The sequence below is a fragment of the Ovis aries genome, chromosome 7 (genome assembly GCF_016772045.2).
Source record: "Ovis aries strain OAR_USU_Benz2616 breed Rambouillet chromosome 7, ARS-UI_Ramb_v3.0, whole genome shotgun sequence".
In the NCBI taxonomy this organism is placed as follows: domain Eukaryota; kingdom Metazoa; phylum Chordata; class Mammalia; order Artiodactyla; family Bovidae; genus Ovis; species Ovis aries.
The window spans coordinates 27118066-27138245 of NC_056060.1; the positions used below are offsets into that span (position 1 = coordinate 27118066).

At 45.4% G+C, this 20180-nt stretch overlaps 1 protein-coding gene across 1 annotated transcript in view; it reads right to left on the reverse strand.

The window, feature by feature from the left end:
* The window catches only part of RYR3 (ryanodine receptor 3), a 576153-nt gene that overhangs the window by 196147 nt on the left and 359826 nt on the right, over positions 1-20180 (reverse strand). Inside the window, exons 27-32 of the mRNA XM_060419037.1 lie at positions 19469-19643; positions 9012-9220; positions 7250-7425; positions 6321-6357; positions 4391-4554; positions 687-852 (exon numbers count right to left, since the gene is read on the reverse strand). Coding sequence (XP_060275020.1) covers positions 687-852; positions 4391-4554; positions 6321-6357; positions 7250-7425; positions 9012-9220; positions 19469-19643 — 927 coding nt within the window. The remainder of the gene's footprint in view (positions 1-686; positions 853-4390; positions 4555-6320; positions 6358-7249; positions 7426-9011; positions 9221-19468; positions 19644-20180) is intronic.

Below are 20180 nucleotides of genomic sequence, written 5' to 3' on the forward strand. Positions count from 1 at the left end.
TTCCAAAGGAAGATATAATTTGTGGCTTTTCCCAAGCTTACTTGGCCATCAAAGGTGAAAAATCCAACTTAAAGCAGATTAGCTTTCTTGTGGTTAATGACAGGTAAACCTACATGTATATAGTTGATAGTTTCCCCAAGGAGTTCTGTCAGTTTGTAGTCAGCGAAAGAGGGAGATACACTATTTATATAAATGTAGTTTTTTAAGGACCCTGCAAAGAAGCCATAGTGAATGAGAATAACCTTTTTTGCAAAGGGAATACTCCCTGACAAATTAATCCGTTTTTATAGGTCTATATTTTGAGCACAGACGTTTCTTGAAGCGAGGAGTGTCTCCGTTGGCCTTTTAGACTTCGCATCTTCTACAGCGTAGGTAATGTGAGCGTTGCGCAGGAAATATGGATGGAATTAACGACTAGCCTTTCGGAGCCCAGCGCCACAGAAACGCCTTCTCATCTGCTAGAAAGATGACCAGCATTTCCAATCAACCAGTAAATAAGATCTTTCCCTCTCTGAACAAAATGAAGTCACTTTGTTCTTGTCTGTTTTCCTAGATGGCCTTGGCCCACGTAGGTACGTCAACTCCATGTGTTGTGGTGAAGATGCCAACCACACAGAAGACAGGAGCACAGCCCTGAGCACCCGGGCCCGGGATGCCACTGTCATGGTCCCCGAGGCCACTCCTACCTGGTAGCAGGTGCCAAGTTCCCTCCCGTTGGCTGAAAAGGACAACATGCCCATCGCCAGATCCACAAGGCAGCCGATCTCCAGGTCCACATTGCTGCGACTCGCTCTTTGGGATGTAGCCACGATGTCCCCACCCCAGACCATGTAGCAGTTGCTGCGTTTCACGCTAGGAGCCAAAGAGAGCAAAAGACAAAGAATAACCTGGACTGGGGCAGTTTGCACTCAAGACTCAGGACTGAAATGCCCCCAAAGCCTCCAGGGAAGCTTTCCCATCAGCCCTCAATAATTGTTTATCTTAAGTGAATTCACTGAGTTTAGGAATGTGGCAATCTATCTGTTTCGAAGAACAGAGTGTTCAGGTAATCTGTTTCCTGGCTCACTGTCAATTCACGTTTCTGAAACAGCTATCAGGGACCACAGTATTAGAGGGGAGAACTAAAGGTGCACGTGGACTTAGAGGTTTGGTATAAGAGGTAGGAACAAAAAGGTCTGTGTCCTGAGCCCCGGCCCAGTGCCAGGGCAAAAGGCCACTGGACACTTGAGATGCAGGCCATGTTCCCTAGGATGGCAGGTCTGGGCCACGGAAGACTTGCAAAGTAGATAAGGTCAACCTCTGATGTCCTCTCGCCTCCTGACCTGTACTACCTGCCCTCCCAGCTGTCTGGAGTCCTGCCTTCTGCACCCTCACCCTTCCACACCTACGCACTTGGGTGCCTTTCTCAGCTAGCTGGCTACCACTCCCATGAAGAAAACCTAGGCATTTAGATGAAAATGCCAACTATAATAACCAAAAGATTTTGAAGCCCCAAAGCCAAATTTCTTAATGGTAAGATTTCAACCACTGGATGGGCTCTGGAGAAGCAGTACATGAGTTCCCAGAGCTGCTTATGACAGCTGAGGGCAAGCCCAGCCCTGGTGTGTCCATCTGAGGGACCTGAGAACTTAAAGTTGCATCAAATGACTTATCTCAGGCTAAAGGACTTCCCTGGTGGCTCAGATGGTAAAGAATCTGCCTGCAATGCAGGAGACCTGGGTTCAATCCCTGGGGTGGGAAGATCCCCTGGAGGAGGGCATAGCAACGCACTCTGGTATTCTTGCCCTGAGAATCCCCGTGGACAGAGGAGTCTGGCGGGCTGTAGTCCATGGGGCTGCAAAGAGTGGGACACAACTGAGTGACTAAGCACGCACAAAGGAGAAAGTGACTCTACATGGGACACTACATCAGCCCTTTAAACTTCCTAAGGTTGATCTGATTTTGCCTTGGAAAGCCAAGAGTTTGATTAGAATTCTTCCAGGTTCTTTCTGAGTCTCGAAGTCTATCGCTTTCTCCAACAGCTAGAAATCCCCTTGATAAGCATGCCTTCACCTCCTCTGCCTGCCTCTTCTCTAGGACACCAGTGGGGCTGGTTTCCCAGTGTAAAGACCCTCAGGCAGAGCCAGTGCAGATTGCGCCTTTCAAGTGAGTTATAGCCATTGCTAGATTTTCATTAAGGTTAAACTGCAGCTGTGTTACTACTACTTTTCAGTGATTAGAGCACTAAGTACATTGAGGACTACAGAATCCAGTTAATAACGTATGAAAGACATGGGAGTGTGAACTGCTACACTTTGGTCCTGTGTTAAAGGGCTCAAGTTTGAAATGCTCGGAAGCATCTGAAAGTCGATCCCGTGTTTATTTCTTATTATACAAGACAAAGAACCAAGCGTTATTGAAGTGAAGTGAAGTTACTGAGCACCTGCTATTTACTGCCTCTTATTCTAGGTGCCAACGTGTCACATACTTTTCTCAGTGAACGTGGACTGAGGCTCAGATAAATACAATTATCAGTCTGGTGTGGCACAGCCAGAAAACTGGGGCAAGAGACCCAGCTGGGAGGAGACCGTCTGGCTTCTTGTGCTTTTGGCTGAAGAGTTCAGTCTGGACTGGACAAGGGCTTTCACATACTTTTCTTCGTAACCATACCAGATGTTGCATTTGGTTGCAGCCTCTCCTCTGGGTCTCATAACATGATGGACACTCAGTAATGGTAATAAGAGTGATGTTTATTGAGTACTTGGGTCAAGGCACTGTTGTAGGCACTTATCTATGTTTTATCTCAATCGTCATAACACTCTGTTAGATTAGAACTATTATTCTCATTTTATAGATGAGGAGATTTAGACCCAAGGTGGTTAAGTAACAGGCCCAAAGTCACACCTCTAGAAAGCACTGGAACCCAGTTTAAAATGGAGGCAATTTGCTTCCAAACTCTGTCCTCTTAACTACCCACCACAATGGTCTCCCAGGACACAGCAGTCCCGCCTGACCTCAGCCCCTAGTCTTTGATGAGCAAGTAGCATCTAAAGAGCATTGATTGCAAAACATCCTGACTTTTTAGGGATAAAGGTCAGCATGACGACCAACTTCTTACATTTCTATATAAGTCTGTATGGGCAAGGACTCTGGCAAATCTCACTGAGGTGGAAATAAAGTCTGCTAGTTCATCTCTGGGGCATTGCTGGCCAAAGCCAAAGATCTTTTTTCTGATGGCAGTTCTAGTGGACTGGTGGGAGGATATGGGTGTACCTAAGACATGTTTTTCTTTAAGATCCATAATTCTTACTGCAGCCATGAAATTAAAAGACGCTTACTCCTTGGAAGGAAAGTTATGACCAACCTAGATAGCATGTTGAAAAGCAGAGACATTACTTTGCCAACAAAGGTCCATCTAGTCAAGGCTATGGTTTTTTCCAGTGGTCATGTATGGACATGAGAGTTGGACTGTGAAGAAAGCTGAGCGCCGAAGAATTGATGCTTTTGAACTGTGGTGTTGGAGAAGACTCTTGAGAGTCCCTTGGACTGCAAGGAGATCCAACCAGTCCATTCTGAAGGAGATCAGCCCTGGGATTTCTTTGGAGGGAATGCTGCTAAAGCTGAAACTCCAGTACTTTGGCCACCTCATGTGAAGAGTTGACTCATTGGAAAAGACTCTGATGCTGGGAGGGATTGGGGGCAGGAGGAGAAGGGGACGACAGAGGATGAGATGGCTGGATGGCATCACTGACTCAATGGACTTGAGTCTGATTGAACTCCAGGAGTTGGTGATGGACAGGGAGGCCTGGCGTGCTGCGATTCATGGGGTCACAAAGAGTCGGACACGACTGACTGACTGAACTGAACTAAATTTCTACTCAGCGGTAATTATTCCAGAATTGGTCATGTCTCTTTGATGGTCTTTATTCTTCCAGTCATTGCCACCTTTTAGGATGGGGAGTCCTGAGTTGATCAGCTGCCGTGTGTGACGTGCTACATCTTTTTATTTCTTTGGAACTGATTTCCCTCAAGCACCTGAGGATTTTTCTCTGCCTTTTTCTAATGTTGCAGAAATTGGGACTTGCCCAGAAATCACAGAGAAAAGACTTAGAGGGAGCTTAGACCTCTCACTTGTCCATCTGTATTTCCCATTCCTGGGCCATGTTTTATATATGTAATGAAACTGCCCTTTATTCTGGCTGATAATAACTTCTCCCACCATAGTACGCTCTCCACCACCCCACCCCAAGCTCATTCACTCAAGGATTTTAAGCCTGTGCTTTTTTTCCCTCTTTAATATAGAAGTTGGGATGTTTCCTTCTTTGAGTTGTGAGCAGAGAGAGGAAAAGGACTGCTGGATGAGGGAGGGAGGAACCTGATGGCCAAACCTGCCCCTTGGAAGTCCTCTTACCTTTCGTGGACTCGGCCTCTTTCGTCCCCCAGAGTAACAGTCACAGTACAGTTTTTATTCAGGTCAAACTTTTCACTGTACAAGTGATAATCCGGAGTCACCCATCCGACCCACACGCAGGAGGGGTCCTGTCCGGCAAAGATGCGGATTGCATAGTAGCACTGCTGGGGAGAGACCACAGATGGAGTGAGTGACCTCAGCTGGGGGGAATGGGCTCAAGAGGTAGACATTACACAGCAGCCCACTTGTCCCCTTTTCTTAGAAAGCACTGGAGGTGTGCCACTGCTCTCTGGATCAGGGGCAGGGCTGATGCGAGAACTTGGCTTCCTTGTTTGCCCGCTTACTGTTGTGCTTTAGCACCTAGACAATCAGGCACCTAATCTGTCACCCTCTGCCCAGAAGATGCTGCTGCTGCAGAGATCAGGGGCAGCCACTCAACGGTCAACATAGAGCCGTCACTGTCTTCTGGTTCCCTGGGCTGCTGGGGGGAGCTGGGCACTGTCTTTGCCTTCAGAGAGAACAGTCAAGGTTCAGAGAACAAGCCCACTTGCCACTTCTGCAGGGAAGTCCAGGGATATATTTTTTCAAGTCTTAAAAAGGATGCTACAAAAGAAAAAGCCCACATTGTGGCCAAATGTGCTTCATATAGCCATTAGGCTCAGTGACAGGCAGGGCTGAAACCTACAAACATTCTTAGGTAGGCACTGTAACAATTTGTGAAGTTTATCACTACGTTGTAAGAGCAATTGAAGCACTGAGTTAAGTGACTGCTTCACCATTTTCTTTATGAAACTGAACACATTTATTCTAAATGAAGTCCTCATATTTGTTGTTATCGCCAATTTTTTGATTGGAAGAGAAAGGAGTCAGCCAGACACAACCTGTGCTGGAATCTTGGCCCTGGCAGCTATTAATCGTGTGACCTTAGACAAGTCATTTGTCTTCTGTGCCTTGGAGTGCAAGAGATTGTTCATCTCCCAGGGCTGCAGTGGAAATTAAGGGGGAAGCTGACACGGTGCACTCAGTGCAGTGCTCAGCACACAGCAGGTGTGTGACACGCCAAGGCAAGAGTCTTATGCCTGACAACCTATGAATCCGGGTTGCAGGATAACTTTATCGAAGGGGTGACATGCATTTCTTACAAAGAGTTTTTTTTTTTTTTTTTTTGGTCAGGTGCTAAAGAAAGATGAGTTGTTGTTGTTTAGTTGCTAAGTGTCTGGTTCTTTGCAACCCCATGACCTGTAGCCCACCAGGCTCCTCTGTCCATGGGATTTCCTAGGCAAGAACACCAGAGTGAGTAGCCATTTCCTTCCCCAGGGGATCTTCCTGACCCAGGGATCAGATCCGCATCTCCTGCATTGGGAGGCAGATTCTTTACCACTGAACCACCAGGAAAGCTCAAAAGAGAGAAAGAAGTTAGGAAGCATTGCTTTCTGACCACTGTTTATAGCAAAAGAACCAAAAGCAGCCTCCATCTTCTGGGCTGGCTCCCTGTTCCTTGTTTTCATTTGACTGCTTTCAATATAATTCCTGGCGCTGCTCAGAGAGATGGGAGAGTTGATTCACAGAAGTTTACATAAAAGAGCAAACAAAAGGATTAAATTAACAGCCCCCCTTTTCCCCCTCAACTGATGTTCCTTTCAATCAGAAAGGCAGTGCTGGGTCCCTGGTGGCAAATAGGCACCAAGTATACAATGAGGCCCAATTAGATGCTCTAGGTAGAGTTCTATTTTGCACTGAATAACTGTTTTTCTTTCCCCCACTTGAGAGATGCCATAGATATGTTCTGGAAGCATTAAGATGGATATTAAAAGGCAGAGTAATTGGCAATTAAAGAGGATCTCTAGACAGATCTTTGCTGTAAGGGGCATATTACCAGGCATGGCAAAGAATCAAATAATTAAAACCATAATTGAGCATATTTACTTACTGTTGTTGTGTGAGAGAGTATTTCTTGCATCTGTTTCCTGGGGGGAAGATAATCCATGTTTTAGTTCTTCAGCTCTATAAAGAAGCCCACAAGTCTGACAGGCAATTGATCTACCTTTAATGATGAAGACAAGTTTAGGAAGCTGGGTGTTTCCCACATGTGAGTGATCCCAACTGATTTTGGAACTTTTCATCTGCAATCTGCTACCAGCAGGCAGGACTATGCCTTCCAACTTTTGTCTTTCAGCCCAGATGTAAGGTAGGGCAAGGGGGAGGCTGGGGAGATGGTAATAATATAGGCAGGGATACCCTGGGATACATTATCCTGTTCTCTCAAACAGCTTTGCTTCTTTAAAGCTTGGTAGATAGTAAAACTCTTGAGGAAACCCGCACCAGCCATACATCAGCGATTAAAAATAGACATGAAAGGGAAGAAAGACAGCAAGGAATATATTTCTTATCAGGCAGAAGGAAGTCACATTACTCATGAGTCACACAGCTACTGGGTTGGACACTGGCCACAGTTATGCAAAGAAGGTAGTATTTGCCTACAGAAGCTTCTAATTTCACACAATGGCAACAATAATTGCATCCTCTCATGCGCTTACATTCTTTCCTACTCCAAAACATGGGAATTACAGGTTGCAAGGAGGCTAGGGACTGAGAGAGCTTGAGAAAGGCAGAAACGTGTCCACTGGATGTGACATAATTAAGCTTGATTGGCCCCCTAATTATACACTGTGTGCATACACACACATGCATGGGCACACACACGTGTGAGCACACACCCTTATTTCTTTCCTGACTGAAAGCAGAGGGAACCCTACAGACCGGGCTCCAGTTGTGCCATGGTGCAGTGAGAAGCAGACAAAGTCAGTCTTGCACCGGAAATGCTGAGCACCTCTGAGAGCTGGAGCCACCCCTCCTCACCTTTTCTGGAAAGCATCACTGTCCAGACAGGGGCTGTGACTGAAGGAGGAGTGGCACTCGACGGGCATGCTCAGGCGGCAGTAGATCATGGTGGCACTGCTGTTCTGGGTGCCGAATGTCTTGTGGGTCACCTTGAGGCATGGAGGGGTATCCATGGTGCCGTCGATCCTCACGACCTGGAAATGCCACCATCCTCACGTGACACAGCCGACTCCCACCCACCCTCTCTTCCCTGACTACCTATGTAAGGCTTTCTGCAAACTGCAAAGGTTGTCATGAGTGGTAATCCAACCATTACACTTATCCTAACGAGGACCCTGCCCAGTAAAATATCATAGCCCCAGCTCTGGCTGGGGAGATTAGGGACTTGAAAACAAGACTGCTGGGTTTTCTGCAAGGTCAGGGGCGCCAGGCAGCAGGGCTGTTGCAGTGTGCTTGTTGATGCTGACCTTTTAGGAAGGTGGCAAGTGGCTAAAGAAGAAACTTTCCATAGGTTTTCCATGTCAGTGGGCATGAGAATTTCTAAGGGAGAAGGCACCGGAAAGCCCAAGACTCCAGAAGTGACATTAGAGTTTCCTCAGAGGACCCTGTCTCCCACTCAGCGGGCTTCCAGCCTTTACCACAGTTGTAGCCTGAGTCTCACAGAGGCTCCTGACAAAGGAGGAAATTCTCAGCTCCAGGGCGGGAGCACTTTGAGGAGTGCAGTGGAGGAGGAAAGATCACAATTGGGTGTTTGAAGTGTATGTGTAGGGGTGGGACGGGGAGCAGAGGAAGTGAGCACACTTCCAATGATGATTTTATGATCTGAGCACTTCTTGCTGCATTCTAGAGACAGTTCCCATCCTGTGGTCCATGAGCATGCTTACCTAGGTTTGTGGGGTCTGCTTAGTTTTCTAAGTGGAGGGTCTCTAGAGCCCATCGGTTTGTCAAAAGGGCTCATGACTTCCAAAAAGTTTATGAGCCAGCTTTCTAAAGTTAACTATCAGGTAGAAATCAGAGAAATTCAAGTCTCCACTATTTAAGGGTTTGAGGGAAAAGGGAGGATGAAGAGCTGATGCTTGCTGAATTCGGATTGGGTGGTGAGTGAAGGAGACTTACACTGTGATGGAAGTGAGCCCTTGAATCTAACGCTTCAGTGGAGTTGATCTGACATCCCATCGGCTCCCACCTCACCCTGACAGCATGAAAAAATCGTGGTGTGTGTGGGCGACGCAGGGCAAGGAGATGTAGAACCAGAATCCAAATCAGGATCCTTACAATCGTTGGCTCCTCTGCCTCTCTGCTCCTCACACAAGGTACAAGCACCATAATCAACTACTGCGCCTCCACCTAAAAAGCTGGAGATGGTTGTGCATGAATTAAACACAGCCTAAAAGACATTAAGTCCTGAGCAGAGGAGAACAATTGTCTGGGACATATCATCTTAAGTGCAGGTACTGAACTATTTTAGGAAAATGACATTTAAGGACTCTAGATTCTGTTTTGCTCTAATACTACTATAGCAACATCTGGAGAAAATGTAGTGGCCCACAGATTTGGGGATATGGACCTGCAAGGTGGTTGGTTACCCCTTGTAAAATGCCACTCAGCTGCCACAGCTAAGGTGCCTGTAATGACAGCTCTGGAGTCCGGCAAGGAGGTGACTGGGGAGCAGGGCGTGGACCTGGGCCAGCACCAGCTATGACAGGAGCATCAGTGGGCGCTCAGTGCCTGGGTCCCCCTGCCCTGCCAGGGCCCCCCACGATGTGCACGTGTAGCATACCTCTATCTGCGGATGATCCTTGGGCACGTTGACAAATGTTGGGAGGCGTTTGCTGAACCACATGGCCACGTCGCGATTCATGTTGACAGCAAAAGGCTCAAAGCCCTCTTGGAGACCGCACATGGTATAAAACTTGAAGGTGCTGGCGTCCATCCCGAGATTCATGCGGCCGATCTGAGAAAGCCCCAGAGAGCAGATGGGCACAAAGCCTGCAGAGTGGTGAGAGAGCTCGGTCAGCCTGTAGGACTGTCCCGGGAGGCTGGGAGGAAGCAGAACCCTTGCTTCCTTCACAGCTTTGAGCCCCAGTAGAAAAGACAGGACAGCATCCTTTTCTTTCTTCCTGGCCCATATACTCAACAACAGGAGGCCATGTGGAGTTGACGGCTGCCCTTGGTATATGGGAAAGACAAGTGAGTCTGGTTCAAAATGATTGGCAGAAAAAATAATCATCCAGCCAAGATGTAAATAAATGTCATCTGGAAAAGTAAAACCAATAAGAGAAAAAGTGATATTCTTTGTGTCTTAGGTAAAACTGATATTACTTGTGTGCTAAGTCACTTCAGTCACGCCCGACTCTCTGTGACTTCACGGACTGTAGCCCACCAGGCTCCTCTGCTCACGGGATTCTCCAAGCAAGAATACTGGAGTGGGTTGCCATGCCCTCCTGCAGGGGATCTTCCAACCCAGCGGTTGAATCCGCGTCTCTTATGTCTCCTGCATTGGCAGGCAAGTTCTTTATCACTAGCTCCAATTAGGCCCTGGGTAATTTTATGTTATTTATCTCTGGAGATATACTTTCTTTTAAATTTATAGTTGATTTATACTATTATATTAGTTTCAGGTATACAACATACTGAATCAATATTTAAATAGATTATATTCCATTTGAAGTTATTACAAAACAATGCCTATATTTCCCTGTGTGTTGTACAATATATTCTTGTTTATCTCTTTGATACATAGTGGTTTGTATTTCTTAATCTCATACCTCTATCTTGCTCCTTCTCTCTACCTTCTCCCCACTGTTTATCACTAGTTTGTTCTCTGCATCAGTGAGTCTCTTTCTGCTTTGTTATATATATTCAGTTGTTTCATTTTTTAATTTCACACATAAGTGATAACATACAGCACTTGCCTTTGTCAGATTTATTTCACGAAACATAATACTCTCTGGATTCACCCGTGGTGCTGCAGATAGCAGAATTTCATTCCTTTTTGTGGCTAACTAATATTCATGTGTGTGTGTGTGTGCGTGTGGACACAGATATATACATACATATGTATATACATATACAGACACATCATCTTTTAATCATTCATCTGTTTATAGGCACTTAGATTGCTTCCATGACTTAAACCCTGGGTAATTTTAAATTTTGCCCCAAATAATGCAAGAAGCCCAAAGAATGACTTGATGTAAACTGCCAAATTTCTCTAGGTCCCAGCATCCCAAAGAATGACTTGATGTAAACTGCCAAATTTCTCTAGGTCCCAGCATCTTCTCCAGTGAAATGAGAGGTACAATGGCTCTTGTCATTTGAGAGTATGCTAAGAAGTTTTGGACGCTAGCACTATGACTGCTTGTTTACAAAATATATCTTACAAATCCCATCCTCCCAGTCTATAGTTACAGTCCCCTCCTAAGTAGGAAAGTGAGATTTTCAAGCAGGAGCTGTAGAAAACTGTTCGCTCCTACAGTTGCTGTCTCTCTAAGCTCTTTTCTGTGTCCTCATCATAATAAAGAAAGCATTGCCATGCAGAACAGACCCAAAGCAGAAGTTAATCGCTTAGTGTTCTTGTTTGTGGGCTATTTATGAATCATAATTGTGGACCAACAAATCAGCAGAGTTGGGAAAGCACTAATTATCCAAGACCTGGGAAGACATGAGGCAGGCAGCCGGAGGGCAGCTGAAGCTGCAGACTGCTCGGAAAAGCACGAAGGGCTCAGAGGCTGGAGGCTAAACCACGGCTTGGAGCCCCCAAAAAGAAAACCGTGTCACTCCTAAGGAAGGAGTGTTTATGTGAGGGACATTTAAAGGTCAATTTTGGGAGAATTTATGTTCAACAGTAAGTCACTCATAGAGATCAAGGCCAAAGTTCACTCTTCCTAAAGCCAGTGTGTATATACTGTTACCTAAATCACAAAGTTTCTGTGTAAATAAGTCATATAAGTGAAAGATAAATCCCTCCCAAGCTGAGTTGGTTGTTTTCAGAAACTATGAACTTATTTAAGATACTATGTGATACTTTTAATACTATTTCTAAGTAAGAAGCTACAGTGAATTCCTAGCAATGAAGGTGATGTCTGTACAAACAGCCTCCACCCAGGACCACTGGTGGTGGCCCCATCCCTTGGGAAGGGGGAAGGTCTGGTCGATCAGATTCATGGACCTTCCTGAGTATTGCTTTGTTTCTGAGATTATGCTTCATAGCCTTTGAGACTATAATAGAAGAAACTACCCCCTTTATAGACAGAGATTTTTATAAGTAAGGAAGCTTTGAAGATATGACTCTAGCATGGAATAAGGACTACCTGTTGGCACAATTTCGGGGTGCCTACTGGGACAGAGGGCTCTGCTTTATGCTATGAGGTGTGAAGGAAGGAGGTTGTCACGGGCTTAGAGAAATGAGGATGACAAGTGGAATGTGGAAGAGTGAATGGCGTGTGGTAAGACATCCCCACTTGCAAGACAGTACTTTTTTTTTTTCCAACCTGGACAAGTACCACTAGAGTAGCTTTATCTGGGAGACCTGATTTTGAAGCATTCCATCCCTGATATGAGCAGAGACATGACATCTTAAAAAGGTCTCTTGGAAGTGGAGAAAAAGGAACTCTCTGACACTGTTGGTGGGGAACGTAAGTTGGTGCAGCTATTATGGAGAACAGTATGGAGGTTTCTCAAAAAACTAAGAGTAGAGTTCCATATGATTCAGCAGTCCCAATCCCAGGCATATATTTGGATGAAATTATAATTTAGAAAGATTTTTGTGCCCCTATACTCAAAGCAGCATTATTTGCAATAGCCAAGACTTGGAAGCAACCTAAATGTCCATTGACAAATGAATGGATAAAGAAGATACAGTACATATATACAGTGGAATACTACTCAGCCATAAAAAGACAAAATACTGCCATTTGCAGCAACATGGATGGACCTAGAGATTATTGTACTGAGTGAAGTAAGTCAGAGAAAGGCAAATACCATAGGATATCACTTATACATGGAATCTAAAATATGACATAAATGAACTTATCTACGAAACAGAAACAGATTCATAGATAGATATACAGAACAAATTTGAGGCTGCCAAGGGGGAGGTGGGGTGAGGAGGGATGTTTAGAAGTTTGGGGTCAGCAAATGAAAACTATTATATACAGAATGGATAGACAACAAGGTCCTACTGTATAGCACAGGGCACTATATTTGATGTCCTGTTATGAACGATAATGGAAAAGAATTTAAAAATACATATATATATATATATATATATACATACACATATAGTATGTATATGTGTGTGTGTGTGTGTATAGATATAAAACTGAACCACTTTGCTGGGCAAAAGAAATTAACACAATATTGTAAATCAAGCGTACTTCAATAAAATCAGTAAAAAAAAAAAAGAGAGCCACTCTTTCCCTTTCTTCTCCAATAACGTGAATGATAGGATAAGTAAGCAGCAGATTCAAAACATGAGGACTTCTGAATAACTTCAGGTCACATCAGTGACTTCCTAATTACAGACACCCTGACAATGTAAGATGCACGCAGAAAGGGAAAAAGGTCATATTTGCACAAAGCCCTTTTTCTAAGGAACTTGGGCTCCTCGTTGTTCCTAAGACATCAGCAGAGGGGACAGTACTTTGCTGTCCCTCTGAGTCACAGACCAGCTGCCAGTCAGTGGGCAAGAGAAGCGGGGAAGGTTACAGGGGGTGAATGCCCCAGATTTAAACAGCAGTCATGTCCTGGGGCAGAGGGCTGCCCTCATTACAGAGCAGAGCCCTGGCCCTCTGGGGCAGAAGCCACCGCTACAGGGGCGAGCTGAACACTGCCTGAAAACAGGCTCCCCAGCAGCAGCGAAAGTCAGGTAAGTCAAAGCAACGGGAGGGAGTGTCAGGGACCTCCTGGGAGCTAAGTGGGCTCAGCGGGGCAACTCTGTACAGTGGCAGACAAGAACCTAAATGCCAGGCTTGCATCAAAGAAGCGAAACCCCAGAAAGGACTGAGAGCAAAGCGACATCCTCAAAGGCACCAGCACTTTCTCCCGGGGAGGAGTACTTTAAAACTGGATCAGCTCCCTCCACCTGGTAGAGAGGCTCCAGCTAAGGATCACTCCTTCTCCGCAACTTCCTTACTTGAGGCATTACAACTTCATGCAACTCAGTAACTCTGCTTGATAGACAGATGAGGGAGGGACAATGATGATAAACCACACCAGCTAATATTTATCAAGTACCTTCTAGGTGTCAGGCCCTGGGCTTAGCACTTTATGGATATATGATTGTGACTGTCTTACAGTGAGGAAACTGAGGCCTAACAAGCTGAGTAACTTGCTCAAAGGACTGTCTCCTGGAGCATATGCAGGGCCAGCATGTGAACAAGACTTCCAGAGGAGCAGTCCAGAGTGAGCAGTGGGGACCGAGGCCCAGATGCCTGCTTTCTAACTCATTTCCAGTGACTGGCTTTGTGATGAACTCTTCCTTCAGTTTTCGGATGATTTTCCTAAATGTCCTATAGTTGACTAGTTTGCCTCTAGGTCAGGCAGCGGGAAACCTTCGGCCACAAAGCACTCCAGGCCCCCAGGAGAAGGGCTGCCTGTCACAAGTGGCCACATGGCTCCCTGGAGTTGGTTTGGTCTTACCTGGATGGACAGATCCACTTGGTAAGGCCACGTGGCATCACCGTGGACAATGTTACCTACACACAAGCATCCACACTTTGTACACAACTCAACTATAACCCCCAACTCAAATGAGACAGGAGATGTAACAAGATGGAAAAATAAAGGTGAACAACAATACTCCATCCCGACATGCAGACTAGTAGATGCAATTATGCTGACGTCATTGAAGAGGTCTGAGGAGGAAATTTGCAAACGGCATTATTTGGAACCTAGATGTACACAGCATCCCTGTTTGAGGAAAGGAATGTCAAGAACATATTCATTTAAATGCTGCAGAGGACCCCAGGTTCTGATAAACTTTGTATCACAAGGCCTCATAGGGTTGTGTGATTAGGAAGAGGGACCCCCAGGAGGTCATCTTTTTATAATTCAGGAGCTTGGAAAGAAACCAGTTGTCTAGACCACACCAACCACGGATCCTTTTTAGAATCCACGTCAAACTGAAGAAATTTACTGAGAGCCAATCACTCCCCAATAGTGGAAAAACAGATCATTGGGAGAAGTGGTGAGACGGCAGCCCAGACCATTCCTGGGGTGTTTCCTCAGAGTTTCCATCCAGCAGTTCATGTTTTATCCATTAATTTTAATTTTCTAAGCCTCACAAAGATGGAGTTCAGGGACAGCATTGAGATTGTCACAAGCTCTGTAGAAAACACAGGGAACAAGAGGCTGCGTTCCCCTGCCACAGCCACTTCCTGAAGCACAGCACCCACTTGGGGAGAGAATGACAGGGGGGCTCTAGGTGCCAGTGTGTTTGTGCACAGACGACAGTGACTCTGCCTGCAAGAAAGTTTCATCTGCTGCCTGTGGAAGGGCTGCTGGTAGAGCCAGAGCTGGGGGATCTGTTAAGCCCTGACATGCTGATAGAGGAAGAGCTTGGGAGGCTGTCCCTGCAGACACCGAAGCTGTAGTGAAGCAGGGTGTGCCCAGGGGGTGTCTGGCAGCAGCAGCAAGGGAGACCAGCTCTAAATTAAACTCTTTCAGACATCATGTTCTGAGGTCCAGAATGATGTTCAGAATTTTATCTTCCTTTCCTTTAAATGGGATCAAAGAGAAGACTAACAGCAAAGGTTTCTCTGTGAGAGCTTCTGAGCTTCCAGATGCCTTTCAGTGACAACACTGAGAGCTGTGAGGGTGCAGGCCAGGGAACACAGTAGAGAACAATGATTAGGAAAACGAAGCCGACAAGAGCATGTCATCTATGATGCAGACGAGGATGGGGATGACAGCTTATAAATCACCCACAGAAAAAAAATCAGCCACGAATTGTAGTGCCTGCTCCCATTCCCTCCCCTAAAGGACTAAAAATACTTACCCCAGCAGGGTAAACGGCCTGAATCAAGGCTGGGATGTTGGCGACCAGAACACACACAAAAACAGGGGGTTTTGCTTTCTGAGGGGCTGTAATGCACACAATGTTTTATATTCAACAGATGGTTTTCCTAACAGCTCAAGGCAAGAATTGCTGCCTCTTTCCGCTTTATGCAGAGATGCTCTATGGTTAAAGAGCGGCACTACTATGGTTATTCTAAGCCTCTGGGTTATTGTCTTCAAAGAATTGCATGCAGACTCCCTTTCAATTGCCCTTCCTCTGACTCCTGAGCCATCACAGAACTGAAAAGGCCTCCCAATTATCCTGTCTCCGTGTTATTAAAGTGCAGTGTGATGCTACAGTACAATGTGTTAACATAATACAGTACAATTCTATTATAAAACAGAGTCCTAATAATAGACTTTGTTATTCTGAAGGTCAAATCATGTCTCTCTATACAAAGGGTCGATGAGGCATCTCTTTCATTACAGCACAGACGATCTCTAAAAGCAGAGTTCTCCTAAAGCATCCCCTTTCTTTATAGTATTCTTCTGCTCAAACCCTAGGACAGCCCCCCATGTCATAGAGAGTGGAGCCCAAGAAGAGTGGGCCCAGATTAGACAATACGTTTTCCTGAATGAAAAGACCAAGTCTTGGTATTCAAGGCTATAATCTGTAACTTCTCGTTCTTTCCAGTTTTGTCTTCTATAAATTCCATACACAATCATGCAAATGCTATCATCACTCTTTTCTGCAGTTTCCTGATTCCTCTCTATTACTCTACTTACACCCCCGTCCCCTGAGAAGAAGACCCTTCTTAGGGGTAAAAAGCTCATCGGTAGTTGCTGAGACAGTTCACAGTCTTCATTTAACTTTCAGTTCCAATTCCAGTCTTCTAGAATTTTCATCCTATATTGGTCAACTGCCATTTCTGACCTATCGCTTTGTATTGGTAGTTACCTTTCTGTATTTTCATTTTATTTATTTTTTTGAACTAGAAAAGTAACTCCTTAATTTTGCTACTATTTACATTTGTGTATACTTTAGACCACTGCTTCTCATACTTCAAAGTACATGGGAATTGTCGGAGTATCTTGTCTGAATGCGCTTTCTGAATCAGTAGGACTAGCGTGGGCTCTGAGACCCTGCATTTATAACAAGCAGATCACACTTTTGATTATCAAGGCTTTAGACCTCATGGAGTTCTTAAAACTCTGAACACTGACAAGATCTTTTTCTCTTCCTTATGTTGAGCCAAAGTCTTATAGACAAGTAAGCTCCCCAAGTCCACAGGGTCACGGGACTTTGGACTCTGCCTACTCCAGGAAGCTCCTTTCCTTGGCGATGAGCTTAAATTACCTAGTTCTTTGTTTTTCTCCAGTCTCATTGAAGATAGCCTCAGACATGCAGATGATACCAGTCTAATGGCAAAAAGTGAAGAGGAACCAAAGAGCCTCTTAATGACGGCAAAAGAAGAGAGTGAAAAAAACTGGCTCAACATTAAAAAAATTAAAGTCATGGCATCTGGTCCCATCACTTCATGGCAAATAGAAGAGGAAAAAGTGGAAGCAGTGAAAGATTTTATTTTCTTGGACTCCAAAATCACTGCAAACGGTGACTGCAACCATGAAATTAAAAGACACTTGCTTCTTGAAAGGAAGCTATGACAAACCTAGACAGCATATTAAAAAGCAGAGACATCACTTTGATGACTCCAAAAAGATCCAAATAGTCAAAGCTATGGTTTTTCCAGTAGTCACGTATGGATGTGTGAGTTGGACCATAAAGAAGAGTGTATGCTGAAGAATTGATGTTTTCAAATTGTAGTGCTGGAGAAGACTCTTGAGAGTCCCTTGCAAGGAGATCAAAGCAGTCGATCCTAAAAGAAATCAACTCTGGCTATTCACTGGAAGGTCTGATGCTGAAGCTGGAGCTCCAATACTTTGGCCACCTGATGTAAAGAGCTGACTCAGTGGAAAAGACCCTGATGCTGGGGAAGATTGAGGCAGGAGAGGGGACGACAGAGGATGAGATGGTTGGATGTATCACTGATTCAATGGACGTGAGTTTGAGCAAACTCTGGGAGATAGTGGAAGAGAGAGGAGTCTGGCGTGCTGCAGTCCGTGAGGTCCCAAAGAGTCAGACACGACTTAGTGACTCAATAAAAACAACATGAAGAGAGCACTGCCTGTGCTGGTACTTGGTGAATATCTGCTTCCAAACAGCAGTGACAGAGGATGGCTCGTCCCCAACGCCCTCCTTTCATCAACATGTTTCCTCCCTCTTTGCCTCGGAACCAGTACACGGGCCATTCTTTCTGTAGCAACTTTTTTCCCAGTGTTTCCAAAAATATATTCTTTAAAACTCGGATTTTAAACCTTTTTAGAAGGCATGAAAACATGACCCCATATTGCTTCAGTCATCCTGTCTTTCTAAGAAAATACACTGACTTGCAGCTTCTCTATTATCCCAAATATATGGCTCTTAGAAAAATCTTTAAAGCTCTTTTAAGGTCCAGCTGAGATGCATATTGAAGATAATAGGTGTCTGTACAAAGTATGAAAATGATTTATAAAGCTAAAACTCATTGTAGAGAATATTTTATATGTATTAAAAATATGCATGCATGCTAAGTTGTTTCCTTTGTGTCCGACTCTTTGCAATCCTATGGTCCATAGCCAGCCAGGTTCTTCTGTCCATGGAGTCCTCCAGGCAAGAATACTGGGGTGGGTTGCCACGCCCTACTCCAGGGGATCTTCCCAACCCAGGAACTGAACCTGTGTCTCTTATGTCTCCCGCACTCACAAGTGGGTTCTTTACCACTAGCATCACCTGGGAAGCCCCAATTATATGCTCATTTATTTCTGCTGTTCTTGCCTCTGCAATTTTCTCTATTTTAACATTTGATGCAGGGAGAGGAAACTGTCTCTTTTTATAAAGTGCCAGAAATTTAGAGCTACCCGGAATCCTAATCATTTACAGACGGGGAAAGGAGGCACAAAGAGGTTAAATAAAGTCAACCCGAGATGTCACAGGAGGGGAAGGACAGAGGCAGGACGGGAACCCAGGTCTTCTGCCCTGGAGCAGCCTCTTCCCCCTCAGCCTCCTTGCCTCCTTGCCTCCCCCTCCTTTGTACTGCAGGAGCAGAGAGTGGCACAGCACCAGGACCAGAGGTGTGATCACAGCAGGTATTAAGTCACTGCCATAGACTATTACATTTGAGGTGGATGTTGGCATTTATATGGTCTATCATCCTGTTTCCTGGTACAGATGAAGGAGGCAAAGCCCAGAGGAGTCAAACCAAGCCTTTCTGAGAGCCCACAGCTTGTTAGGAGCAAGCCAGCTGACTCACAGTCCAGTGTCCCTACTCCTGATGCCAGCAGCCTTGTGTACATAAGGGAGTTCTGTAGACAAGAAATAAGAAGCACCTATTGCCCCTTTGTGTAGCTGGAAGCACCAACCTGACTGTAGTCTATTCCCGGCCATTAACAAGTGCAACTGTGCTTGGGTTTCACAGCATGTTTGAGTTTCAGATTAAATTCTGTTTCATTCAAGGAACAGCTAAGTCAACTTCCATGTTTCAGTGATTCTCATCAAAACATTAAGTTCAATTATACCAACATTCACAATGACAATTCAAATCAGAATAAGAGGGTGATTCTAATTCATTGACTTTTCTCTCCTGCCAGGGATATCAGTGCACATGCAACCAGCACTTCCTTTGTGATCCTGAGAAACCTGGGGAACATCACCATGCCAAGGCACAAGGCAGGGGATTAGAGGGGAGAGCCTTGGTCATTCTATGCCGGTATCTGGCTCAGATGGTACAGAGTTTCCGCAATGCAGGAAACCAGGGTTCAATCCCTGGGTCAGGAATATCCCCTGGAAAAGGAAACGGCAACCCACTCCAATATTCTTGCCTGGAGAACCCCATGGACAGAGGAGCCTGGTGGGCTACAGTCCATGGGGTTGCAAAGAATTGGACACAACTGAGCAACTAACACTTTCCTTGGTCAATCTCGCTGGAAGTTCAGACTTACATTTATGCTGCATATATCAACTATCTCTATTATTTGTCTTGATTCTTAAAAAATGATAGTATAAGAGCTGTCTTCACTGCAGGGCTTTAGATCTGCAAAGGTCAGTGTGCCATGAGTGAGGAGGCAGAAGATCTCACCCGCTCCCTGGAGTTCCCTTCACCTTGTGGACATGGAAAGGGGTGGGGAGGTTGGTGGATTTACCATTGTCAATCTCGTAGTCAGCGAAGGCAAGTTCAGAGCCTTTGTTGGTGATCAGCAGCTCCCCATTCAGCGTGAAGATCATTGAAGCATCATCCAGGTTAATCATACATCCAACCACATCTCCTGGCTGCCAGGTCCGTCCGAAATACCCACTCCCTTGATGCCACCGCTGGCCCTATAAGACAAGAGCCCAGGGATTAGAGAAATGGAGGTCCTAGAGGCCCCTCTGCTGTTGGAGAAGTGACCCATGAGTAATTTCTCTTAATGGGCAGTGGTGCCTGATTTCCACATGATACTTCCCTTTCTACCAAGGACAGTGCTCAGGGCGAAGTGGTCTATCTACAGATGTGGGAAAGCAAGGTATACAAGGCTCATCAGAAAAGGTGGCCCAAGTCTCCCAATACATAGTCAGCTATGTAACTAAGCTGGACTCCCCCTAAGACAGAGTGGTAAGATTGCCCCACATGCTTGGCTGCACAGGGTTCTGTAAGCTTCCCCTGCAGAAGGGGCTGTGGGTTCAGGGGCAAGGCAGATATGGAGGTGATTACAGAAAGAGCTAGGGTGTACAAGCCCTCCCCTTTGCCCTACAGCAAAGGGACAAACACTAGGTGACGCACTGCGGTCTAAATCAATCCATGTGGTGGCTCCTCCCTTTCGAAGCCAGAGCTCCAGATACTCAGCTCTGCTCACTTCTGGAGAAATGTTTGGAGCA